We start from the raw sequence: 10,970 nt of genomic DNA on the forward strand, positions 1-10,970 counted from the left end.
CCAGATGCTGTGAGAAGATCAATTAGCCTCGCGCTAACTGGCCAGTCGAGTTTAGCTGCAGATCAAGAGGGTCCGTTGGTCGGTTGGCTGACAAAAGGCATCCCGCGGACTCGACGCCAGAACAAGCAAGGCATGATTGGGCCAGCTACGGAGGTGTTAGTATGGTTTGAAAGCTCTGGTAGTTAGTTAAGTAGTTTGTTCTCTCCCAAGTCCAATCTTGCAGTGGTTAATATTCCGGAGGATGGGTCAAGCCCCGAGTCGTGGTGCTGCCCGCATTTTAGGGCTGCGGACTGCGGAGAGCGGAGTAAGGACTGTACAGTACAGTAATACAGAAGAATTGAGGACCTTGTGTGCAGGGGAATGCCCAGCTCAGACACCTGCAGGTCAAGAGCAAGAGTGGCAGGATCTCCTCTCTAGCTTGGCTGATTCTCTTCATCTTCCCCTAATATCCGGGAGGCGATTGAAAATATCTGTGAGGTGGGAAGTAAAATTAAGAGGCGACTTCTCGACTCGACGCTGACCGCCAACTGCCGAGTCCTTTGGGGCTGTCACTGACATCACTGGGAGTTCCCATTCTCTGCCACCTCCCACTCGCCATGGCTGCCAACGACTTGCGGGGCTGGGTGATGAGCGCCGTCTCGGGCGTGGGTGAGTAATAACATGCTATCTGATTGTTTGTCTATGAGCCGTCCACTGACTTCTTTCTCCTATGCAGCCTGTGTCCTTGGGTCGGCCGTCATCTGCGCAGACATTGTCTTGCGCCGGATCACCCATGACAAGAGGTTCCAGATTGCTAACAGCAATAACTTTTTGTCAGCTTCTCTGTGTCTGAGTGCCGGTGTAATGGTCAGTGCTTGTCTCTAGGTCTCTTGTTACTACAATTACCCACCATTCTAACCCCCAAAACAGCTCTTTACTTCCCTATACAGCATGCTCCCAACCTCCAAAGACTACCTGACACGCGCCGGTTTTTCTCCATCCGCCTCCGCCTATATCCTGACAGCTCTATTTATTGTTGGCGTGGTCGTAATCCGTCTTGCATCCGGCTTCCTCCATCGCTTCATCCCATCGCACGTGGTAGACTGCGCACATACGCATGACGGCCCGGAAGATGATCCCGAGCGCGGCGAACAAATGCAAGACTGCGATGACCGTCCAGATACCCAACATACCAACGGCAGCACGGAACGTACGCCTCTTCTGCGGTCTGCAGGTCTACAGTCCAAGTCTACGCCGCAAGCGCTACAACGGTTGGACCGCACATCGAGTCCACGGCGGCGGGAATCTCTACGAGCAGTCATTTCCCGACGCATCAGCTCTCTCATGGGCGGTGTTAAACCTCTCTGTGATGAGAACGGACCCTGCTATGGTTTCTCGCAGACCTGTGGACGCGAATGCACCAAAGTCCTTGGCCCCAGTATCTCTCCGCCACCGACCGTGATCGCGGATGAGGTCATTCGGCCTGAGCTAGCGCCACGACCTCAAAGTATAGAGGTGCAGCTGGGCTCGGATGACCAGGACTTGCAAGAGCCGAGCCTAGACTCCGTCGAGACGGCTGCAGACACAGGGTACTTGGGGACAATCTCGTCTGAAGATGTCAATCACTCGATTTCGCCGCCTTCCTCTTCATCACGTACTCACAAGGTCCATTCTGATCATATGAGTCACAACCACCACCATTACGATCACGATCACGACCACGACTCTCATGATCACAACCATCATCACCATGGAGACCAACCGTCTCGCGGTCATGCCGCCAAACCAGGCTCAGATCCCACTCACCACCACCACGTCCCACAAAACGCCTTCCTCTCAATCGGCCTTCAAACCTCCCTCGCCATCGCCCTGCACAAACTCCCAGAAGGTTTCATCACTTACGCAACGAACCATGCCAATCCCACCCTCGGTCTAACCGTCTTCCTGGCTCTCTTCATTCACAACATCGTTGAAGGTTTCGCCATGGCACTCCCACTCTACCTCGCCCTCAACTCTCGCTGGAAAGCCATGTTCTGGTCCAGCTTGCTAGGCGGAATTAGTCAACCCGCCGGCGCTGGCATCGCAGCGCTCTGGATCTGGGGCTCCGGGCACACGGGAGACGATTCAATGGGTCCGTCATGGGGCGTGTATGGAGGCATGTTCGCCATGACTGCCGGTGTAATGACCTCTGTTGCGCTGCAGCTGTTCAGTGAGGGCTTGGGACTGACGCACCACCGTAACATGGGCATTGTATTTGCTGTTGCGGGTATGGGATTGATGGGATTCAGTTTTGCTTTGACGGCATGATTTTGAACTTGAGTATTGACTTTCTACGAGTAGTGATGTTTATTTTTGCATGAGTGCTGGTGCGAGCTGCATATATGAGAAAAGAAAAGACTGGATTCGGCGTTTGTTGTTTATAGGCCTTGTTTTGCCATGTTTCACTTTGTGAGTATTGGGCTGTGCGAGTGTATGTATGGCTGGAGTGTATATTTTCATTCGTTACTTATTCATAGGATGCTTGTTATTGCCTTGGAATTCCATATTTTCCGGGGCGTACAATGTCTGGGCCTGGTGTTGCCCTATATACCTTATGTTGATAGTGCATTGCACCAACTTTGGAATTCAGGCGATATACTTACGAAAGAAGGCTCTGTCCTGGTTATTTTAGTATTTACGATGCAACCTGTCATTAGAGTCATGAAACCACATGTCCCTCGCCACGCAGTCCATCAAATCGATAAGATCCCTTTACGGAATTCAGTCCCTCGAATATTATGGGGAACTGTGCAGGAACCCGATGACCTAGTAGAAGATCATATTTGAACAGAAATCGATATTGACTGAACTCAAGACTGTAGATACACTATACAATTTGATCCCATAGGGTACACATCATTCCTTTTGACAATTCCAAACGTCAAAGCATTCAAACGGGGGTTGGGTATAGCAATTTGACCACCCTCTTTTCTCCTTCCGAATATTATATTAGATTCACAGTGCCTGCACCGAGATCCTTCTCGGTGCACCACTACCATTAGTCATACCGGCTCCACTCAACTCCCGCAAATGATTATGATGAGCCTGTCCCTGGTCATCCAGATCCTCAACATCAATACTGAACCGTCTAGGTCGAGACCAGACACCGAACATTTCACCACCATTCGCATCACCCACACCCTCAATCTGCTCCGACTGCAAACCAAATCGATCAGTCACTTGCGATATGAGATCTGCATGGGCAGAAGCTTTGGTAGAATCACTCTTGGGCGTTCCCAAACGAGACTGTGCCCGACGAAGCAGCTCTATATGCTGGGAAGCGGTATCCGCCGCACGAGGATGACTCTTCGCATTGGCATCACCCATCAAATCGTGCAGGGCACCTTCGTGCAACGCAGCCGCAGACTTGTGATCATTCGATGCGGTGAAGAGTCCCGACAACAGCTTGGTCATTTCGAGAGTAACGGGGTCACACGATCCCCACACCTGGCGCAGGTTGTAACAGATATCGCGGCACAACTGGATCGCTGAATCGACGGAGCCACGACAGAAGCGCGTCTCGACGAGTCGACGTCCAATCCAGACGACGACGTCGGGGGTCCAGGTGCGCTGGACGATACGCGATGTCCACAGTTGAGTGAGGATACCTTCCAGATCGTCGAACATCTCGTGTTCGCCGAGGAGGGTGATGATATCGTTCAAATCGGGGAATGGGAGATCGACGATTTCGATGCCGATGGCCTTGGATGAGGCCATGAGTTCTTGGAGGAGAATCTTGGCTTTGGCGGACATTTCGGCTTGGAGGGCTGGGTTCTCGCACTTGGTTGCTTGGTGGCCGCTGAGATACAGGCATAGCTTTGTAGCGGTGATGATGTTGTCGTAGTTGTTCAGTCCGTCGGTGAGATGGAGGAATGAGTGCAGCACGCCCGTGACATCACTTGCATCCTGGAAACGGGATTGATTGCAAAAGTCGCGAACCATTTTGGTGGTCGTGTTGAGAATGTTCTTGTTGTAATTCTCGTTATGCACTTCCCGGAGACAGACCTTGTAGAACTGCTTGACGGCGTCTCGGTCAGCAATTGGCGTAGCAGATAACGTGGCGCAGAAGTACTCGTACAACTTGCTGCGAGTAGTCATCGCAACCCGAGTGCGATTCTGCTCCATCTGCAGACGAGCCAGGCGATCGCCAGAGATCAATGTCGGAATGAAGTCGTGACCGGACAAGTTCTTCGCAAATGCCTGTTGGGTCTGCATTTCGCGAGTCATCTCATCCATGATTTGATCGGAGGTGGCACGACGACCGAAACTCTCTTCAAAGGAAGACACGAATACCGCGTCTCGGCGCTCGTGAATGGCAATGGCAGAAGTCTCGGAGCCGTAGACGACGCGTTGACGTAGCTCGTCGAGAACGTTGTTTCCTCCTTCGATGAAGCCGCACTCAAGATAGATTGCTGCAATTCTGCGTGCCCAGTCGGCCATCATGTCGGAATCGCCGCCGGCATGCAGGCAATCGGTTAAATAGTTGTGGAGGAGAGCGTTACCCTGCTGGACAGAAGTTGGTGTACCCTGCCGGGAGTGAGCGAGAGCAAGCTCACGGAGCCAGGACAGCGTGGTGGTTGAGAAATAGCCCTGAGTCTTCTTGCCGAGCTGGAACTCCTCGGTGTACAGTAAGCGAGCTTCACTAGTGGAGTCACGCTTGCGAACAAACAGCTGAGCCAGCTTGTGCTTCAAAGTAATCGGCAGTGCTTGGGTCATCTGGTCCAGACTCTTGGAAGCCTGTGAGGTAGGTACCCATTCGCTCGTCTGCAGAGGCTGCTTGTACAGCGCGATGGCCTGATCAATGTACGAGTCGTGAGTCTCGCATAGCTCAGCGAAGAGGAGAGTTGCACTGAGTGTCTTCTGGTGCGTGGGACCATACACATTGCGGCAAGTCGTAACGTACTCAGAGGACACCTTGTATCTCTCAGAGAAGTCGGAGCTCTTCATGTGGGTGGTCAAAATAGTCATGTAGCCAATGTAGGTCTTTTCAAGTAGACGCTCCGTCTGCAGTCGATCATAGTCATGCATGTTGTCCTGCACAACGACAGTAGGCCAAACGTGTCGGTAGACGTCCAGCGCGGAACTCCATTGCATCTCCTTCTCATAAAGATTGATAAGGGAAAGTGCCGCTTCCATACCCTCCGGTGCAATCGTGTTGCCACGAAGGGTATTCTTGTAGATGCGCTGATATGTGCTCTTGGCCTCATTGTTCATCTCCAGGCGGGTTGCCAATGCAGCTTCCAGGTACATATTGTCAATGGTGTGCTTGTGCGTCTCACCCAATCTGGAAGTCAAGAAGTTGCTGACCGTATGGAGAAGAGTAAGTGCCTTGGTGAACTGGAAGGTCGTTTCGTAGAATTCCACGACGGGCTTGGCGACAGCCAGAACAGAAGCAACGGGCACCTTGTCCGAGACAACCAGAGATGCAAAGGCATTCTCGTAGACGGTGGTGGCCTGCTCAAGATGCAGTTTTCGGAAATGGCAATAGGCGAGAACTAAAGCCAAATCGGCAACGGGAGGTGCCAGTTCGGTCGTGAACTTCTTGTGAGAGCCAGGCCGCTCAACTGAAGGATAGACATGCTGCAAGACAGCCTTGGCGCAATCGCTTGCCTCGTTCCAGTCATCCTCGCGCACATAGATACTCGAGAGATTGTGGCAGAGAATCAAAGTGGGCACAGAAATGTTGTTGGGCGAAGAGGTGATGGAATCGAGGAGCTCGACCATGAGCTTACGATCGCTTCCAGACATCAGATCGTTGTCTTCAATGGAGACCGAATTAGCCATGCTCTCAGCAAGCGACATCGCCAAATCTCTGGCTTCGGTCGTGTACTCCAGATGATTTTGCTTGTAGTAGCGCCACATGAGGATAGACAGAGACCGGTCCAGGTTGTACATTTGCATCTCACGAGTCTCGGCACGAAGAAGCTGCACACGCTGCATCATCTCTGGTGACTGAATACCAGATACTTCTAGGTCTGCAACGAGCTCGCGCATAATAACTTCAGCCTCGTCGTTGCGACCTTGTCGACGGAGATACTGGTAGTAGACAAGAGCGACGTTGGCCTTCTTGTCCATCATATCAACGGAGTCGATATCGCGCGCATTGAGGCCGGCCCAGAGGCTTGACAGAACCGACGATGCTTGGTCAGGTTGGTCCTGCTGCTCGTAAAGTTGAGCCATGTACACGGAGTACTTGACGCGGCGCTCGTCCGTGACCTCCATGGTGCGGACAACATTGTCATACTTGGTTCTCGCAATGTCCCGACTCATCTCGTCACTTCCAGTAGTCGAGAACTGACTTGTCAGGAAATCAGCAGCCTCGGAGGATTGTCTCGAATTGGTGCCGTATTTCTCAAGAATCTGCTGGTAGAACTGCTTCGAGATGAGGAGTGCAGAGCTGTTGTCGCCACGAGACTTGTACATGCCAACGATCATACCGAGGTACTTCAATCGTTGATTGAACTCGACCCCAGTAATCTCAGAGTCAGTCAAGATGAGATATTTCATGATGTCCTCCTGCTGAGCAGTCATGGTACCTCGCTCACTGAACGACTGTGTCATCATTTCGGCGCAGTTCAGAGTGATTGGGTCAGACTGGCCCAGCAGCTCTTGGCTAAGTCTCCAGGCCTCGTAGCAATGCTCATCGGCATAGCTAGCGTGAGCCAGCTTGGATACACGAGCACTGAGAAGCAGACTCTCGAGAAGTCCCATAGACTTCTCACCCAGAACCTGGCGACGAATGTCGGTCGCGAGACGATACAGCTCCACGACGCTCGAGCGAGTGAATTGCGACTCCTTGCAAGTCAGTTCGAGACGAGCAAAGAGGACGGTCGCGGGCAGTAGCTTTTGGAAGTTTGTTGTGAACTGGAACTCGCCATCATCAGTCACAAGGGGTGATGACAAAAGGTGAGAGAGCCAGTAACGACCGGTATACTCCAGGATGACGTATTTGTCAAAGAGGTGGTTACGTTCTTCCATGTTCAGCTTGTCCATCGAGATCTCTGTCTCTTCACGAACGCTCAGTTGCACCCAGCCAAGGCACCTCATAAGAAGATCCAAGTGGGCTTCCTTGAGATTGAGTGGCGATTTGACACTAGCAGATCTGGCCTGGCCGATGACATGATCGCGGATGGAAGTATGCGCAAACGAAACAACACCTTCACGGGTCATGACAAGAGGACGAAGCGCGCTGGACCACTGATTTTTAGTGTTGCTCTTGCGTGACATAAAGCTTGGTCCCTTGGAATCCACGCGAAGAAGCTCTTCAATTTCTTCGACAAGCAGGGGCCGCTCAGATGCAGCTAGCCACGACATGATAGACAATGCCTCGTGCTGGCTAAGGTCAAGGTTCTTCATGTGGAAATCGAGCAGCTCAGTCATGGGCTGGGGCAGGCTTTGGACAGAGGAAACGGCTTGTGTTAAAGTACTCTGCTGCTTGGCATACTCGACAGCCATCTCGGCCCAGCTGAAGGATCCCTGGGAGCGGTTGACGATAGCAGCCACGGCAGACTGGAGCTGATCATGCTTCGAGGTATCTAAGTGCGACCCAGAAAGCATCTTTTTGACAAAGGCGACCAAGTCAGTCTGAGTCTGCGTGGTTTGCATCAGGAATTGCTCAATGTTTGTCGATCGTGGCTTCGAACTGAGTGGCCTTGTGAAGGCAATCATCTTAGAGCCCGCATTTTGCTCCGACAGAATTCCAGTGAAGTTGTCCAGAACACTGATCGCGTCGGTAGCTCCACCCTTGATCTGATCAAGCCCATCGACGACGAACATATACTGGATGTTCGAGGCTAAGCCAGTACGAATGCCTCGCCAGAGGCACTCCTCGACCTCAGCGTCGCCCGCGCCATCCAGCGCTCCTTGCGCAGCCTTCGCAACTTGAACCAGAATCGCCTCCTGGGTCTGCTTATCACTGACGCAATGGTCGAGCATCTGATGCAGGATGCCTTTCAGGATGCGCAGGGTCAAGGTTGCAACGGGAATGTCAGCGCCTATTCGAGTCAGTATGTTGCTTTCGAATATAGGATAAGGGAAATACTCACGGATAGTATACGGAATGACATTCCAGCTATCGTGTTCGGCTGATTCCTGCAGACGCTCAACGGTCCACTGGGCGAGTGCACTCTTTCCGGATCCTGCACCGCCGGTCACCAGCATAACTGGAGACTTGCCAATAGAGAAATCGTACAGAGTACTATTGAACCACTCAAAGGACCCTTCCGCAAGAGAGTGCAGACGAGACTCAAGAATGAACTGGAGAGGACGATCCTGCACACCAAGGAACTGGCGGAGACTGCCCAGCTCAGGACTCGAGTAGATCAGCGAGCTTTGCTTGACCAGCTCGGACGTAGCAGCCTCGACGATCGCGTTCCAATGGGTCGAGTATCGTTTTGCGTAGGTGACAAAGCCCGAGTCAACGTTGTGTTCAATGAGCTGATTCGATTCCTTGGCCTTGAAACCCTCGATGCAACTGGTTGTAGTGTTACAGACCATTTCCAGCAGGTCCGAAAACACAGCAGCAGCTTCGGGCTGGAGACTAGTCGACGTCTTGTATGCAGATTCATACTGAAGCAGCAAGTAAATACCAACAGCAACGCGGCCATATCGGCCAAAGACACTTTCGAAGAGGTCGGTGTTGTCCATGTCAGACTCCAATAACAGAATCACAAAGCCCCAGATCAGCTGGGCTGCTGCATCGGCACCAGGGGCAAAACGTCCTATTGACTCACGAAGCGCATCGACTGCATATGCCAAGCGAGAAGCCCATCTGAGACTGCAGTCGAGTCTGCTACCATCGCGAGGCATCCAGCGCAGGCGTTCGGAAGCCACTGCGTCGAAGAAGATGTCGACAGTCGGACTACGCTGACTGATCTTGTCGGAGGACAAGCCCAACTGGGTCTTGCACTTTTGTGAGACTGCCTGGACCTTATCCTGAAGGACAGTAATCTTGTGAGTGTTGGTATTCAGTCCCCGGACAGCTCGGGTGGACACCCCACTGGTATTGGTCGTGGTCGAACTAGCAGCACCCAAGTATCCCCGGCTGGATGCGTCCTTGCTAAGGCCTTGGATGTTATCGTCATCGAGGGCTGTTCCTCGAGTTCCAGTCATGCCAGATTGACCGGGCATGCCAGCCATACCAACCATGCCTGCGGCACCAGCAACTCCGGTGGCTGCAGCTGCACCAGCTTTGCCAGATGAGCTGGTAGTCTTGGGAGACTCGATGGGGCCGCTCATAATAGCATTGCCTCCTCGCACGGTACCACCATGCTTAGACAGATATGTGCTGGCTTGTCCGTTGGTATTCATGGCAGTTGCAGGCATGCCGTTCTTACTCATACCACTCTGACCCATGCCAGTGTTGGCCATGCCAGTTTGACCCATGCCAGTTTGGCCCATACCAGTTTGACCCATACCAGTTTGGCCCATACCAGTTTGGCCCATACCAGTGTTGGTCATGCCGGTATTGATCATGCCAGTTTGGCCTATACCAGTCTGCTCCATGCCATTCGGATCGATGCCACCCTTGTCCATCGCACGCTTCATTCCCATTCCGCCAAGAGCTACACCAGCTCCAGCTCCGGCTCCGGCTCCGGCTCCGGGAATCGTGCCTCGGCTGATACCGTGTTTCTCGGTAGTTTTAGAAGACTGGGAGGTCTGCGAAGTTGTCTGTAAAGACTTTTCTTTGGTGACATTGCCCTTGGCCGATTTGCCTTGACCAGATGCACGGCGGAAGATATTGCCAAGAGTTCCGCCTCCGAAGGCTCCGAAGCCAGCTTTGCCAGCTTGCTTTGAAGGTGATTTGGCTGCCGACTTGGAGGCTGCTTTTCCCGCACCTAGGTTGCCGAAGACATCATCACCGATAGCCAATTGGTCGCGAAGCTCTTGCTGCATCATTTCCTCGCCACCAAAAGTTGGGCCAGCAGTTTTGCCTGTGCTGGAGAGACCCTGTCCAATTCCCTTTTGACCTTGACTTAGACCTTTTTGAGTCGAGCTGAGAGGCTTTTCACTCTGACTGAGTGATGGCTGATCTTTACTCAAGCCCGGCTGACTCTGGCTTGTCCCAATGCCAGATGGCGCTTGACTGAGCTCCTTCTGAATTTGACTGGTTCCTTGGCGAGTCTGAGAGTCTCCCATCTGAGTTGAGCCCAGTTCCTTTTTGGTGGTATCCAGTCCTCCATCTTTGCTGCTGCTCCCAATTCCACCGCGACCTGTCTGGCCAGTGTCTCTTTGGATGCCCATCGTGATGGGGCCTTTTTTAATATCATCGTTGTACTCGGGGGGTCCATGGCTGATACTCGGTCTGTATCCTCCGAGTCGCTTGCTAACTTGCTCTGCGTTTTTCTTGTTGACATTATCCCCAGTCAAGCCGATTCCAGCCGCGGCGCCTTTCATATCTCCTTGACCGATGGTGTTCTCGGTATTTTCTCCTTTAGTGGAGATGTCCTTGGCACCACTAAAATCTCCTTTCATTGCTTGGTCCTTGATTTCCTGGCCCTTGTTAAGAGCCTGCTGGCCAATGCCACTTTCGCCAGCAGTCTCTTTGCTTGAGCTCGCGGTGGCACCTTCTTTCGCTCCCTCTTTAGAGCCAGTGCTAATCGAGAGTCTCTTGCTGAGTTTCTTGGTGAGTCGAGAGCCCAGGCTCTGGCCTTGGTGCTCAGGTTCGGCTCGCATTTCATTGGCAGACATTGTGGAGGTTTGGTGTAGAAAATAAGGATAATAGATAATAGAGTTGTAATAATAGAGAGTCGTAGTAATGATAGTCGTGTGTGTTCGTAATTGTCAAAATTGTCAAATTGGAATTATCGTACAGTCATTGAGTTTAGTTGTTGTTGAAAGTGAAATGATTGCGGGGATTGGACAGACTTCGAGAGACTTAAAAGACCGAACTGTCCCTGTTCTGTCATTGCATCATGGGTTAGAATCAGCGATGCCGCGAGGGGACAGTCAAC

General features: G+C 52.2%; 2 protein-coding genes across 2 annotated transcripts; one reads left to right on the top strand and one right to left on the bottom strand.

The window, feature by feature from the left end:
* Positions 1-596: 596 nt before the first annotated feature.
* N7458_009147 (Zn(2+) transporter ZRT3) lies at positions 597-2,286 on the top strand (the record flags this gene model as incomplete). The annotated part of the gene is made up of 3 exons (XM_056912529.1): positions 597-648; positions 716-846; positions 910-2,286. 3 exons carry the CDS (start codon positions 597-599, stop codon positions 2,284-2,286), a joined length of 1,560 nt encoding a protein of 519 aa, XP_056761378.1.
* A 687-nt stretch (positions 2,287-2,973) lies between these two features.
* N7458_009148 (uncharacterized protein) lies at positions 2,974-10,707 on the bottom strand (the record flags this gene model as incomplete). Its single annotated transcript, XM_056912530.1, has 1 exon — positions 2,974-10,707. The coding sequence occupies one exon, from the start codon at positions 10,705-10,707 to the stop codon at positions 2,974-2,976; it is 7,734 nt and encodes a 2,577-aa protein (XP_056761379.1).
* Between the last annotated feature and the right edge of the window lie 263 nt (positions 10,708-10,970).

This window comes from Penicillium daleae (assembly GCF_028827525.1).
Source record: "Penicillium daleae strain IBT 16125 chromosome Unknown utg000008l_segment0_segment0, whole genome shotgun sequence".
In the NCBI taxonomy this organism is placed as follows: Eukaryota; Fungi; Ascomycota; class Eurotiomycetes; order Eurotiales; family Aspergillaceae; genus Penicillium; species Penicillium daleae.